General features: G+C 37.6%; 1 protein-coding gene across 3 annotated transcripts; it reads left to right on the top strand.

The window, feature by feature from the left end:
• Positions 1–2,890: 2,890 nt before the first annotated feature.
• Positions 2,891–15,214, top strand: unkl (unk like zinc finger). 3 transcript variants are annotated; one of them, XM_074696872.1, is made up of 16 exons: positions 2,891–2,996; positions 3,654–3,863; positions 5,398–5,574; positions 6,204–6,337; positions 6,410–6,545; positions 6,636–6,753; positions 7,032–7,116; positions 7,227–7,393; positions 7,852–8,040; positions 8,279–8,329; positions 8,432–8,609; positions 8,689–8,799; positions 8,888–9,124; positions 9,357–9,544; positions 9,629–9,886; positions 10,070–15,214. In XM_074696872.1, the coding sequence occupies exons 1-16, from the start codon at positions 2,932–2,934 to the stop codon at positions 10,154–10,156; spliced, it is 2,391 nt and encodes a 796-aa protein (XP_074552973.1). In that variant the 5' UTR covers positions 2,891–2,931; the 3' UTR covers positions 10,157–15,214. The 3 variants fall into 3 exon arrangements, with proteins under 3 accessions (XP_074552973.1, XP_074552972.1, XP_074552974.1); XM_074696871.1 differs by having other exon boundaries at positions 8,885–9,124; XM_074696873.1 differs by having other exon boundaries at positions 8,710–8,799; positions 10,070–15,213.
• The last annotated feature ends 61 nt before the right edge of the window (positions 15,215–15,275 follow it).

Genomic DNA, 15,275 nt, shown 5'->3' with positions numbered 1-15,275 from the left:
GATTGATAAAAAAAAACACACCTCGTTAATGAACAGATCGCAGGTTAATGTGATGCAGATTACCAGGATACGGAGGTGGGGTGTTGCATTCTCGATTTGTTTCCCATCCGACGCTTGAAAGCAAAGGTTTAACAGCCTGCCATAAAGTTTTACAGCCTCTGATAGTGTTTATCAGTCAAAGCAAACATTATAAAATCTACTCCTGCAATATTTAACTGATTTCTTAGATCAAACATATTTTCTGTTCACTAGATTAATACATAAAGACTCACAGAATCTTCCCTAAATTTACATAACTGTTTATGTGAATAGGAAAAACCTTTCGGGATTTAATTAGTCTCAATGACAAAACGAGAAGTGGAAACTCCATCACGCCCAAACTGGTGAATGTACACTAATTTCTAATATCTGTTTTTTATGCCAGCCTGCACTGTGTCTGGGCTGTGTTTATGCATGAGGCAGCCAGAGATAATGGCGTGACTGGGAAAAAAAAAACAGGAGTCCAAACCACAAACTGTTGTTCCAGCTGTAACAGTCCCTGCAGCCTGGGAAAGCAATGCTCAGGGTTGTTTTCAGTGTTTATTAGAGGTCTGCAAAAATGCAAACTTGTGTTACATGATGCTTTGGATTTGTTTTCTTTACATCCATGATACATCATTTATCCTGTGCACTAACCATGCAAGAACACATTCAAAGTTTTCAATTTTCACAATTTTAATCTGAAAGGCCAGCTTTGGTTTAAATATACATGTGTTATGTAGATGCTAATATGTGGGATTGGAATCAGTAAGCAGCACATAGCTCTTCTGGACATAGAGGGGGCACAAAGGTAGGCACATGAGCAGAACCGGTAAGACAGAGTCCCATACAGTGGCATCTTTACATCACACACAGCGGGCACACAAACACACACTGATTTGAGATGCTGTGAGAAGAGGTTGATAGTGCACTGTATGGACAGCTGAGACTACTGAGTAGGGTTAAAGGGTTGTGGTGGCTGACGTCACAGACAGAGAGAAGGGTGTGACTTTTCCCCCCTTGCAAACATTTAATACTTCCTCGGGATTAGGCTGGATTAAGTAGTGAGTGTGAGAGTGAAAAATTAATCTGTCTAAAACAACACATGTATTTAGGCAGGTGAACATGGTCACAAGATGAAAAAGGGGTATTAGGCACTAGTGGGAAAGATTAGCAAAATTATACTGACTTTAAAAAAGTTGCAAAGCAGTTGTAGAGAAGAGGGCTTTTACAGCTTATTTGGTAAATGTTTTGATATTGTAATCTTTGTTTGTATAATGGTAGCACTTATACTGCAGACTACTTATAAACAAATATATATATATATATATATATATATATATATATATATATATATATATATATATATATATATATATATATATATATATATAGTCCCCTTTATAAAGATCTTATGTAAGAAAGGTACTGGGCATTGCCAACTGAGGTCTGGGTGGAGCTTTCCAAAGTAATTATAACAGGATAGTCCAGGGTCTATGCATAATAACAAGGCAGTGCACTTGGTGGACCTCAGCAGCTGCATAATGGATTAGACGTATAATTGCATTTGTAAATTAAAATCCCTAACAGGAAAAAGGGGCTGAATGGAGCAGATTAGCCTCCCTGAATGTGACGTCTGAAAGTGCAGACTTGATGATGCAGACACCAACAAACACTTAGGCCCTGTTTTGTTCTATTTTCAAGCTCTCGAATCAAAACTTTAACTGAAAGCTCAAAGTGGCATACTCAGGCTGTTTGAGGGACAATGGAAATGTAGAAAATTCAGAATAGGAATAGTATTTCAAGCCACCAACACCTACAAGGGTTGATTTAAAGACGATGAGACTGAAGCAATATGAGGAGCCTCAATGGGTCATATTTAGGGAATTTTCAAGCATTTAAAGCTTTATTCTCTGCATTCTGGTGAGTATTTATTGACAATATCAGCTGCAGATGCCAATATGTAGAAATAAAACACAAAATTATTTAAACACTATTTAAAGGAAAAAAAAGAACTATTTCTACATGAAGCTCAAAGTATGATGCGTTTTTTTTTGCATTAATTTCACACATGATGCAACAATAAGATTCAGTTAAACATAATAATAATAATAAAAGAGGATAACAATTAACTCAGAACCTGAAAACATACAGATAAACCAATATGCAGTGTTTATAAAGTTTTTTTTACTCCCAAGTCACAGTTTACCATGTTTTACATTAGAAGAGAATTTTAAAAAGCATTACTTTTTACATTTTATTAACTGGAGAGACATCCATACATGATGTATGTGAAGTTATAAAAACAACATAGTAGCAGTTCCTCATCAAATGAAATAAACCTTTAAATGTATTCATTTCCATCAGGTAAATTATTATTATTATTTTTATTATTATTATTATTATTATTATTATTATTATTGATAATAATAATAATAATAATAATAATAAGAAGAAGAAGAAGAAGAAGAAGAAGAAGAAGAAGAAGAAGAAAATTAGAAATGGAAGTGAAAAAAAAAAGGTTTTCCACATACATCAACCTCAGTCACACGTAACACAGGCACTAAAACAATATGTTATATGTGTAGAAGCAAGATTACTTGTGGTGGCTCAAAAATTGTAAAATAAGCCCATTAACTTTCGCCTTATCCAAAAGCAGAAAAGGAGAAGCAGTATCCTCGTCGTCTTCATCACGACGCTGGAATTATACTTCAATTTCTTATCAGTTAAATCTCTTCTCTCTAAAGGGGTTTGATAATAAACAGAGAGAAGGGAAAAAAAGCAAAGGCATCCGTGTCTCAGCTGATTAGCGCCCCCTGTGTCAGTGTTTGCAGTGCACCGGCGTGCAGGCGGACGTGCACGCACGCGAGCAACAGAACTGAGCGCATGCGCACTTCATTGTTTTGACTGAAAATGCCGTCGGTTTCGAAAACGGCGGCCAATGCGTCCCCTCAAACCGAGAAACCTACCCACTATACGTGAGTAAAGCTGCAGCGAAGAAAAAAACACGATAGCCCGTTTCTTTAAATGTTGAGTGCACGGGCACTTATGTGCGTCTGCATTTCTTGCATTCCTGAACTCGCGTGTGTGTGTGTTAAAACATGGTGCTTTTCCTGGCTTTGTGACTACCTAACGTTACATAGCAGGCAACGACTGCACGCTAACGACATCACTCCAAGTGTGGGAAACTCGGAATTCTTAAATGTATTTATTGACGAGCAAAATGTTTACGCAATCTTTTGTCATTAATTGACAGAGTTAAAGAATTGTTTTGAATAAATGGTTGTATGTTAGACCGTCAACTCGATCTGCTAAACGATTAGCCAGGAACTCGCTATCCAGTCTGCTTGTAAATAGCTCGGCCTTATTTTGAGTTCCCCTCTTGCTACGCACATTTATAAACGTACGCTCAGTGACTTTCAACAAGTGTTACGTGGGAAAGTTACGTAACTTGCTCTGCGAATACTGAGCTAACGCTAGTGACCCAAAATTCATAGTAGGCTACAACACTAGCTGCAGAACACGATGAATTATTATGTCTAAACTTTTCAGTTTCTCTTCGACATATGTCTTTGTCATTAATCATTTAAATTACAGTCATTGACATTATTTTTTGTTTTCCATCGTTGTTCCAGATACTTGAAGGAGTTCAGGACCGAGCAGTGCCCGTTGTTTCTTCAGCACAAGTGTACGCAGCACAGACCCTTTACGTGCTTTCACTGGCATTTTCTCAACCAGCGGCGGAGACGACCCATAAGAAGAAGAGACGGAACTTTTAATTACAGTCCCGACGTTTACTGCACGAAATACGACGAGACCACAGGCATTTGCCCCGATGGAGATGAGTAAGTCCTTGTTACTGTTACTGACATCTTTCAACTAGTGTGTCATGGTGCAGCTGCTGAGCTGCTGACAAATGGTTTGTTGACATGTTGTGAAGGAGGACCATGGACGCGCACATCCGCACATTAACTCTTAAGTAGAGATGAAGTTTCTCTGGTGTTGCAAAAGCATTTAGTCTATGTTGTGTCGCTGTTGTTTTTGGTTGATTAACACTGAGTAGCGCTCGCTTCTTGTATTCAACTTAAGCATTACAGAAATCAGCTTTACAACATTTCTTGATCACTAAATTTATGTCAAATTAGCTACATTGTTATTCACGATATTCTCTTTGCATTTTTCCCTTTGTTTCTCAATGAGCGCTGAAGTGAATGAAATATGGAGGATTGTGTTTATTATGTACAGATACAGCATGCATCACAATTAACATGACTGACATTTTGTGGTGTTATTGTTTACAATGGAGACAGCAGCAGTGTTATGAAAAGTAGGTTTCATTTATTACAGTTTGAGGAGTGTGATTGGCCAGATTTATCATCAAAAGTGACTCATCCCCTTTGCCTTAATGGTTGCACAAATTCTCTTTGTGGTTTTGGTCTGAACTGCCCCTTTATGTGGTTTAACTAAAGCAATATTTTTAAAGAAAGAACACAAAGACACAATGTCAGTGTCTCTTGGTGTCGCAAGCAATGTGTTTGTGGTACTATTTCCAGCAAATTGCTCTGTGTGGATTGTTGCATCAACATTTATGGCATGATATGACACATAGTGTTTTTTGTATTTATTATAAATGACATTAAAGGCTTTGTTAAAGCTCTGTGAGGGAATCTCTCCCAAACACAAAGAGACAGGCTTGCGGCTTTAAAGGAGTAACCTCTCATCAGTGACACAAAAGCTGTCAGATCTTCCGAGAGATGTGGACACTTGCACATATATAAAACCACAGCTTCGTGTATGACCTAGAAAAACAGACATATATTATTATGCTAATAGAGAATGAACTACAGCAGTCCTTACAGTTCCTTCTCTGCCATGTGGCGCTATTTTTGTATGACCTTATGTGTTGCTATAGCAACTGTTGCGACTCAAGGAAAGGAAAATTGGTTTTTGAAGAGGGTTATTAGCCATACATTTCTTGAGGCATTGCAAATGTGTCATCCTTATGTGTGAGAAAAACAGTATTTTCAGTGAATATAAGTGTGTGCAGCTGCATGAATAGCCTTGTGTTATTATATTAGTAAGCCTTTTGTTGTGTAATGACTCGTGTTAACCATTGTGTTAGACTCGGTGCAGCATTTTTCTGCTACGTGCGTAATGTGAAACATGCAGCAAGTATTATTTATAACATCTGAAGCTTGGGTGGTTATCATTCAAATAAATGACATGTTTAATGTTTTTTATGAACATATTGGACATCTTTGAAGTTAAGGCAGGGCTATTTCTGCATTCATACAATTGTGTGCCAGATAATCTAGGCTCATAAGTTTCACAAAAGATGAACTGATGAGTTGTTTCAATGTTGTGTTCTTCCTTCATCAGCTGTCCTTATTTACACCGCACCACTGGTGACACAGAGCGCAAGTACCATCTCCGCTACTACAAGACTGGCACTTGCATCCATGAGACAGATGCCCGAGGGCACTGTGTGAAGAATGGCCTCCACTGTGCTTTTGCTCATGGGCCACATGATCTCCGACCTCCAGTCTATGATATCAGGTGACATACAAAGCAAATAGTGGCCTCTGTTTTCCCTGCCAAGCTTTTCCATCAGAAGACTCACAATGACATGAATAAAACAGCAATTTAGAGCTAACACAAGCAGAATCACTGTATTGTTGGTGTTTAATGGATCCACTGTGTTACAGTTAAGTCTCCACTGGCTTTTAAGGGTGTGGCTCAAAGACTTGAAAGCAAATGCAGACATTTGATTGTAGATTAACATGAGTAATAATGAGCCATATGCTTCTGAAAGAGCCAAGAAGAAGTCAGCAGACACCAAAATATAGAAAGGGTAGTGTGTTATCAGACTTCAGAAAGGTCTTGACAAAAACACTTTGGTTTCTTTAAAATTTGTATTTTAATAACACTTCGGTATGATCTTTTTGTGTCAGTTAAAAGTAAAATGTTGTTAGGCATCCTTGTTTCATTCCCCCCAGATGTGACCAGTTTCCCTTGTCTTTAGGATTGGTTAAAGTTTTTTTTGCCAGATATTTGTTAAAAAAATCTTAAACTTCAGATATATTTGAAAGAGTTAGCACTTTGAATGATGAAATTTGATGCTTATTGGTTGTTTGAGAGAGGCTTTTTTTTTCCTAGTGAGACCATCTAACTCATTTTCTACACAGGGAGATCCAAGCACAAGAGGCCCTTCAGAATGGACAGTTGGGATCTGGTGAAGGTATTCCCGATCTGCAGCCAGGTGTGTTAGCCAGTCAAGCAATGATTGAGAAAACTCTCACCGAAGACCCACGGTGGCAAGGTGACTAACCCCCAAACCTCATGTTAGAGTGTTGTAGTAACACAATACTGATACCTTGCTCTTATCTTCCAGACACCAACTTTGTTTTAGCCAACTATAAAACGGAGCAGTGCACCAAGCCCCCAAGACTATGCAGACAAGGCTACGCTTGCCCCCACTACCACAACAGTAGAGACCGCAGACGGAATCCTAGGAAATTTAAGTACAGGTAAGACCTGACTGTGGTTAATTCAAAGAAACATGATGAAACAAGTTGTGTGATTGCAGTTAGTTAAAGGTTCTTGCTCTGTGATTGCAGGTCCACTCCATGTCCCAACGTGAAACACGGGGATGAATGGGGCGAGCCCTCAAAGTGCGACAGTGGAGATAGTTGCCAGTATTGTCACTCTCGCACTGAACAGCAATTTCACCCAGAGGTGAGTGGATTCCATAAAATGATCATGTGAAATAAATGTTTTCTCCTTCTGAATGAGTAAAATATGTCATAGGGGTGTGGACTGCTTGACCTAGGCTTTAGCTTGACTGGTGTCAAAACAGCCTCAAGATTCCAAGTCCTGACCAAATCACTGCAGCAGTTTTGAGTAGTTGTTTTAGTTATGCTTTGTTATTGCTTTTTAACGGCTTAGTAGCGTCACAGTTTCGCTAAACACAGACTTTGCATCTCATTGAATTGTGTTTGTTTTCTCTGTCTCAGATCTACAAATCTACCAAATGCAATGACATGCGACAAACTGGTTACTGTCCCAGAGGACCGTTTTGTGCATTTGCACATGTAGAAAGTAAGTGAAAGATTGTCTAACTACTCTCAGTGCTCAGAAAGAAAATGAAAATCTATCTGTTTGTTTACTATCATGTGTGAAGATTAAATCTTTCCATTTCATGCTTTTAGGAATACCCTCAACAGAAGAGACCATGAGCTCATTGCTAACAGTGATACAGTCCAGTTCCCAGGCACAGCTGGGATCTCAGCAGTATTCCGAGTGTCCAGTCAATGAGTGGAACAGCGGAGGAAACTCTGCCCTGAACGCAACCAGTAGCAATGGACAAGTAGGAAGTGTAGGTTCTGAGTATTACCTTCAGAGTGAACTGAAGCTGGATTTTAAGGGTAGACGAAAACTTGACTCTGTAGTTGAATTGAATCAACCACTACATGTCAGCATGTGTACAACGCTCCCATTTTTCTGTTTTTATCATGTTTTTGATTCTTTGCTTTGTCATTTTCATTATTTTATTTGATTGTTTTACATGTCATACATTATTTAAAGGAATATGGGGAATATTTTATTGAAAAGGAAATAGCAAAATAGCCAGTAATCATTTATGTCTGATGATGACAACATAGGCAGGGCCTTGAAATAGGTAGGGGGTGCTGTCTCACCTTAAAGGGATTCAAATTCAAGTTACCACCAAGTATTTAACTCAGCTAAGTATTAATGTTAAGTCTCTTGACAACGTTAGGATTTTTGTTTACGTTTCTGTTTTTCATTCAGACCCCGTTTACTTCTCTTTCTCAGGTTTCATGTTCTAATAGCTCAACTGTAACTCCAAACTCAGGAAGCGACTGTTTGATATCCCAAGTGGGATCCATCTGCAGGCCCAAATCCTTAACTAACAGTAGTTTATGTTCAGAGTCCACCACATCCAGTGCCTCATCTCTGACGTCTAACTATCCTAAAGCTCCGGGCTTTGAACGTGAGGATCAGGTACACATACTGCTCTGCTTAGCCTTAGCATATAGAGATAAAACAGAGATCACCAAAGCCTCTACATTCAGTTTTTCACTTGTTTGAAATCATTTTCTTTAATTTATCACTCTTTATTTGTCATGTCATTTTCATTTTATCACTTAAAGTTTCTGCGCGAGTTGTGTATCAATCTGATTAGGCTCAGTCTGAAGATGCGTGCCATTAAATGCTCTGTGTGTAATTTTAACATTTTCAGATAAAGAACAAGGGGCAGATGGATCATAAATTAATGGACCAAGAAAAACAGGTACAACAGCCTAATTTAACAAACGTGTTCATGCTTTATCACTTATTTGAAACAGTGACAGCTTTAGTATAATAAAAAACCCTGTTGCACTTATTTCTCTAGACACAAAACACTGTATTCTCTGCGGTGAACCCTTTGGCATCCAGCTTTACCTCCAGTATAACATCCAGCTTGGCTTCGAGCATCGGCTCAGATAGCTCTTCACCCACCACCTTATCAACAATGAATGCAAAAGCCACTCCTTTTTACCCAGGGAGCAACACAGTGGAGTCTGTCATAGGTATGTGTATTTAAAGTTAGCTGTTAACTGCTTAGCTTTAGTACAGCTGCTGTGTAATCTGTTGTTAAATGTCAGCCAGATGTGTTTTGTTTCCCCTCAGGATCTGCTCTGGACCTCAACTTCAGTGACATCAACGTTGCATCTCTTGATAAGGAGTTAGAGGAACAAGACAACAGTATGGGACTGACAGGTAAGTGCCAGATGTAAATTTGTTGACGAGTTTACTTTGATGTTACTTGAAGAAAAAGAAATCACAATGTCTGCTTTTTTCAAAGCAGGTCAGAGGATGCTCGGTGGATCCGCCCCTGTGAACATTCCTGGCTCCTTGGCTCGATCATCCTCCTTTAATTCCTCATCGTCGCTCTCCACCTCCCCTCTCAGCTCCCTCTCCCAGTCCCTGTCTCAGTCCCTGCTCTCTGGGACAGTATCGCAGCAAAATCAGTCTTCAAACATGTTAGCTAAGCAAGAGCATGGCATGCTGGGAACACCCACCTCCTCCTCGCAGAATTCTTTGGGTGAGAATGAGACACTTCACTCTCCGTGGGCTGAAAATGTAGAGATTTGAACCTTGAAAGATGAAAGTTAGGGTTAAATATTCCACTTTTTCACAGTCATGCTCCATAAAAAATGCTTTTTTTGCATAACTTTACTTTGCCATGGTATGTTTTACTTGTTTAATCCAGTTTCATGAGCAAACGTTTTTATCACAGGTAAGTGTAACTATCTCTACAAATCTAACACCCCCAGGTTTGAATGGAGGAGCTAGCAGCATTTGGGACTTTGTGAGTGGCAGCTTTTCTCCAAGTCCATCTCCAGTTTTCAGCGGCCTAACCTCGGCAACCAGCAGCACTGATCTAGCCCGCCTCTTTCGAGAGCTGGACGAAGCCAAGAGGAAGATCAAACAATGGGAAGAGGCCTGGCATCAGGTCAAACAAGTGAGTTTTTAAACTGATTGTGATTTTTAAGTATCAAAGCGTCATTCGTCACATGTAACTTATTACGCCTGTGCTTCTTTCCAGGCTTGTGAAGCCTGCCAGAAAGAAGCCCACGAAGCAAAGGAACAAGCAAAAACAGCCGAGGCAGAGCGTCAGCTGGCAGAACAGAAATGGGAGGAGACGGATCGCAAACTGAAAGAGCTCCAGGGTGACTTTGACGCGCTCTGTCGTACCCCTGGAACCCCCCTCCTTCGTAGCTACGGAGAGCTGGAGCAGCTCCCTTTGTCAAAGCTCCACTCCATCCAGAGTCAGCTGCGTAATGACCTAGACCTTATAGACGGGGTAAGAAAGACTAGATCACATACAGCATTTCATCAGTAGCATGTACGCAAGTCAAAAAAAACAAACAGTTTATGAGGCTTTCATTCAGATCCACGCTTTGTCATCAAGCATGCATATCTGAGAAGCCTGCATGATCTGTTTCCCTAAGTTGCAGCTGATACTCGTTCTTTTCTCCCCCAACAGGTAATATATATGCTTCAGTCAAAGAAATGTATAGTTTGCCAAAAGCATGATTGTTCTGCAGCCTTGCCAACATTATGTACTATGTGAGAAATGTGCTCTGAGTTAAACAGAATGTCCCTACTGTAGAGCGAAAATATAAAAGTGATGTAGAATTACTCAAGGTACTATTTAAAGAATTAGCCCTTTGAAAAAGTTTCATAGATATAACATTTTCTAAATAGCAATGTCTGTCTGTGTCTGACAGTGACTCAATTCATTTAGAGTAAAATGATGTTTGACTGGCAAAACTAAAGTATTTAAAACAGAAAGGGTTCAGGTCCAATGGATTTTGCTCATTTTATGTAAACATTATCATGGTTAGCCTGTTAGCTTTAGGTACTCAAAGCATGCACTGTAGTTAGAGTCTTTAACTTTGATAAATGATTTTCCTGGTCATGAAGACAAATTTGCTAAGAGTCAAACTGCTCTTACAGAATACAAGAAGCTGTATACACAAACAGCACTGCACTTAGAAACTGCGCTTTTAGGATTCCCAAGCAAAAGGCACTTAGAGTCCACCCACAGCAAATTCAACACCGTTTAATCCAAATGTAGCCAAAAACTTGTGTGATAATTTGCTTTAAGGCAATAAAATGTAGTACATTGATGAAATTGTACATTTTTTTTAATCTAGAACACAGAAGTTAATCTCTAGCCAGAGGTAGGCTCAAGTTAATCAAAACAAAACACTTTTATACCTTTGATACTCAGATCACGGTTCCTGTAAATTGTTGGTTGAATAAAGTTTCATTTAAACTGCCTCCTTTGTTCTAGTATTAAAGGTAGTTGTCCTTTATTTTATGAACCTTTACTTTATCTAATCCTTTATCTAATCCTAAACCAATAGAGAGCATAATATATGGATGTACTTATAACTAGTGTTACATGTTGTATAGTTTGGGATCTGAAATACAAAGACCTTGCTGTAAAAGTGCTTGAAAATGAAAATAAACCGATGAGTCGTGAAGGATAGTGAACATAAAATGAGCAAAAGTCAAACTGGATTTTATTTTAAATTAAAGAGGAACACCGCAAAAATGAGAAGTCACTTTCTAACAATTACATTTTACAGGATGAATGCAGACTCTTGCATTGAAGACTATGAGTTACAACAGCTCTATCAGTTAAGAAACTGTTCTCAAATAAGTAAATCATGGTTTCATGAGAACAAGACTGAAACATCTTTCTGTGTTCCTCTTTCCACACACCTCAAACCCTATTTTTTTATTAAAGTCAGTCAAACATCACAATTTTGACCAACTAACTGAAGAATTTAAATTTCTAACTAAAGCACTTTGTTGACCTGGGACTTTATTAAAGGGTATATAGAAATTTGCTTTAAGCTGCTTTGTAGGTATTCTTTTGTGTCTTTTTTTAGATCTATATTTTTTTCTATATAAGCTAATATCTGAAGCTTTTGTGTCTACTGTGAAACATTGTTAGAATATTTCATATTTCATGTTTCCAATTGTTAAATCATGGCATGGTTCTGCATATTATTAAGATTTAATAGACAAAGTACTTCATAGTTTCTACTTTCATAGTTAGATTTATAAAATTTCAATCAAATAAGTGCTAACGAAAAATGCATTTTAGGCATAACCAGCAGCTGTAATATCAGTAAGGCACATGCTATATGTTAAGGCTGTTCTGCAATCAGTTAGTTTTTGTTTTGTAGAGATTTATATAGCCTAGGCATTAGGAGAAGCATGTATTGTATTTGCTAAAAGCCTGAAGTGGTGATTTTTGTAGGAATCTAGCCTAAACATATCGGCCTCTAACTCTAAAGTGCCTTAGTTGAAAAGGTCATGTGTAGAATCGTCCGAGCAGACACAAGTAGTTGAAGCTTGTGCAAAGGTTTCTGCGTAACGTCTTTATAACTTAGCAGAAGCAGAGACATGTTTATGAATATTTGTATATACAGTATATCTAAATAATTTCCATCGTATTTGGCCCAATCCCGTTGAGTATTTCTGTTGAAGATGAGTGACATTGTCTGTGCCTGTGTTCTGACTACAACTTTAGAAACGATCCGCCCCTCTCCCCTATGAAACACCCACTCATTCCTCAGTCGTGGTGCTTATTTGGTGCAGCTTCAGTCTTTAAAGTTAGTTTTTTTCAATTTAACATTTGGGAGTATGCAAACATAGGGCACATGAATTTGTAAAGCAACAACTAAAAAAAGCTTTTGAGACATTTCAGTTACTTAGTTTTGTTGTATCGCGAATGAAGAATTCCATAGTTAACTTGGATTTTGCATTGGATTTGTGCTTCAGTTTGTGTAATTGAAATGACCTTCTACTGTGTTAAAAAATCTTTTTATTCTTGCTTTAAGATTCTATAGAAAATCATGTATCTCCAGGTACACCTTTTTGCTACTTATAAATATGGGGAAAATGCATTGTTTACATTCACATATATGACAACTAAGCAACTCAGAGGAAAATATCCAGAGAAGTTATGGTATTTTAGCATTTTCATGATTATCTTACAGCATTAAAGGCAGGCTAAACACTTCTGGTATTGCATGTTATTGCGATATATAAACCAGCTTCAAAAAAAAAGAAGAAAAAAAAAGTTCGCACTGTGTCTCACTGCCAGAATATTTGTATTGAGTTATATTTCGTGTAGTAAAGGCTAATTACTTCTGCAAGCTTCGCTGCTACTGGAAAAGGTATTGATGTAGTTTCTTGTTAAACATTTAGATGTTTGAATGTTGTGAATCCACAGCTCAGAGTTCAGAAAATGAATTTGATTGATTGAATTCTTCATTTGTAAATCCATTGAGTTTCAGTCCTTTTGTAAACCACTTTAGAATGATGTCACAGACCTGTACTGCTGTAGATCATCCCTTTGGTTTTTGATCGATTGAGGTTATGTGTGTTGAACTTCTTCTCCCCCTCATACACTGGATAACAGTGTACAGTGCAGCTAATTTCACAGGAACCCTTTTGGTTTCTTTTCTTTCACCTGTGAAGACAATTTAGTGAATGATGTCTAGTGTGATCATCTTAAAAGTGAACCAAAGTGGTGTTCTTAAAGTCGTCCAAAAAATGTATCCTAAAGGGAAAATTCACCCTTGAAGAGAATTTAAATAATTGTATAGGACTGATGTGCAAAAAGTTCAAAACAGCGGAGTCCAGCTCTGTCGCTGACAGGCGTTAGGTTCTGATATTTCTACAGATTGTCCTCTTGGTGAGTAAACAGCAGGACTATGCCACAACATTAATGGACAAGAGCCCATTTTTTTGCAGTTTTACCAAAGACCTGTACTCTTCTTGTTTCTTTTGTACTACATTTCATCCTTTGTTGTATTTCATTGTAAACCTACATGATCTAAAAAGTAATCACCTAGTACCTTAAATAGTTATTGTTCATTAACAGTCATTAATGGCGTCATTTTTTTAATTCTAAAATTAGTGAGTTGATACACAGTTGAACAAAAATGCATGAGTCAGATCCTTCAAAAAGTGTATTTGTATATTTGATTTTGTGTTGAGTACACATCGACGTTTAGGGTAGGTTTGTGCAATACAGGCGAGCACATGCCGAGGACTGTCAGTTTAATTGTTGTCTACAGTGAAGGAATGTCAAAGGTGATGACATTTGTGCTTCTGAAGTGGCCATATAAACTTCACCACAGTTGTGTTTTGAAGTTGATTTTTGTTTTGTTGATTTTGTTGAACTACATAATCTCAATCACTTTGGAAAATCGGTGGTTATGCATTATATGCTGTTATGATCGGCCTACAGTGACTGTACGGTGCTTTCTTTCTATCTGACTCTCAGTTTTTTTCTTGAGGCGGTGGTCCAAATTTGTTTTTGTAAAACAACAGGGGACAGATGATGATTGTGACAATGGCAGATACAGACGTAAGTACATCTGTTCTTTTTGACGGCCCTAAGTCATGTTTTTTAAAAAGAATTCAAACACTCACATGGGAAGCACAGCTTGTATTTCTTTACATTTGAATTTGTTCAATTTATTACGGACCAGTGATCAATCTGTGCCTTTAACACATTCTGTCGATTGGTATCAAGACAACATGCCTCTGAGACACAGGACGAATTATAATCAGCTAAATTCAAATCAAATTCCAGTGCCTTAAAGTGTTTTTATGGACCACAATGGGATTTCTAATGCCAGGTCACTTCAGTTGAAGGGAAAAAAGGTCCCAACAGGAGGCAGCAGATGTCGTGGAGGACTGATAACTGTCTCAGTCTGTATTTGCCATTTCATTCAGTTAAAAAAACAGCAATATTTAATATTATTCAAGTATCCTGATCTCAATTTGTCATTAGGCACCAAAAACCATTAGTTTGTAAGGAAAAAAAGCACCAAATGGGAAGAATCTTGTAAATGAACTGTAGTAGATGTATCATTATGCTCTGCATTGAAATAGTTTAATCTATTTTGCATTATTGTTAGTTGTTGTGTTGTCTTTCTGTTTTTAATATTATGAAAATGGAGCCTGAAGATTTATGCAATCTTGTACATGTATATGAGTATGATATATGGATCTGTTCAAATTAAGTCAAGTACAACGCGTGTTGTCAAAGGTAAATAATCTGAATGTGGAACCAGTCGTTCCATAGACTTTAGAAATGTTATTTTAACATTGAAGCCCTGAAATATTGAATGTATTGTTCTAAATTAGATATTCAATGATAGGTCACTGGATATTATGGAGCGCAGTTAATTCATTATGATGTAGCATCTAGTTGTAAACTGCTATTCAATAAAAATTTATTAGAACTAAAACGAATGCAAGTTTTCAAGTTTCTATTTGTCAGCCTAATGTGGAAAACTAAGGACAGAAATGTGTGTTTCTCAGGGTAATACAGTGATTGAATCTAGAATGTTAAATCTGAGGAAACTGCATTTCATGGATTTATTTACTAAATGTCAGTGGGTTTAGATATTATTTATAGAATTAAAAAATACGTCCCATATTTTGTGGCAAGCTGTATCGATATGTAAGAAATTCTCTACTGATAAGCGTAGAAATAATTCTGTTGGTATATTGATATTTTTTGTGTTGTGAACACAAAAATAGGTGCAAGTCTTAGAATTCTAGGTATTTTCTTTTTTCTACATTGAGGATTGTGTACCGCATATTTTCTGTAGTGTATTACTAGTTTGTTAACACTTGTTAAATTGTTACAC

This window comes from Halichoeres trimaculatus, unplaced genomic scaffold, assembly GCF_033239565.1.
Source record: "Halichoeres trimaculatus isolate MK-OKI-2021-1 unplaced genomic scaffold, fHalTri1.1 fHalTri1_scaffold_20, whole genome shotgun sequence".
NCBI classification, from domain to species: domain Eukaryota; kingdom Metazoa; phylum Chordata; class Actinopteri; order Labriformes; family Labridae; genus Halichoeres; species Halichoeres trimaculatus.
The sequence above is the reverse complement of the archived record's forward strand: the minus strand, read 5'-3'. Positions and strand labels throughout refer to the sequence as shown.

What these genes read in the sequence shown, in the direction of transcription:
- unkl (XM_074696871.1), top strand. Translation starts at nt 2,932, where the DNA reads ATGCCGTCGGTTTCGAAAACGGCGGCCAATGCGTCCCCTCAAACCGAG. An exon ending in CGAAGACCCACGGTGGCAAG is followed by an intron (nt 6,338 to 6,409) that starts GTGACTAACCCC and finishes CTTATCTTCCAG; the next exon opens with ACACCAACTTTGTTTTAGCC. An exon ending in CAACAGTATGGGACTGACAG is followed by an intron (nt 8,800 to 8,884) that starts GTAAGTGCCAGA and finishes CTTTTTTCAAAG; the next exon opens with CAGGTCAGAGGATGCTCGGT.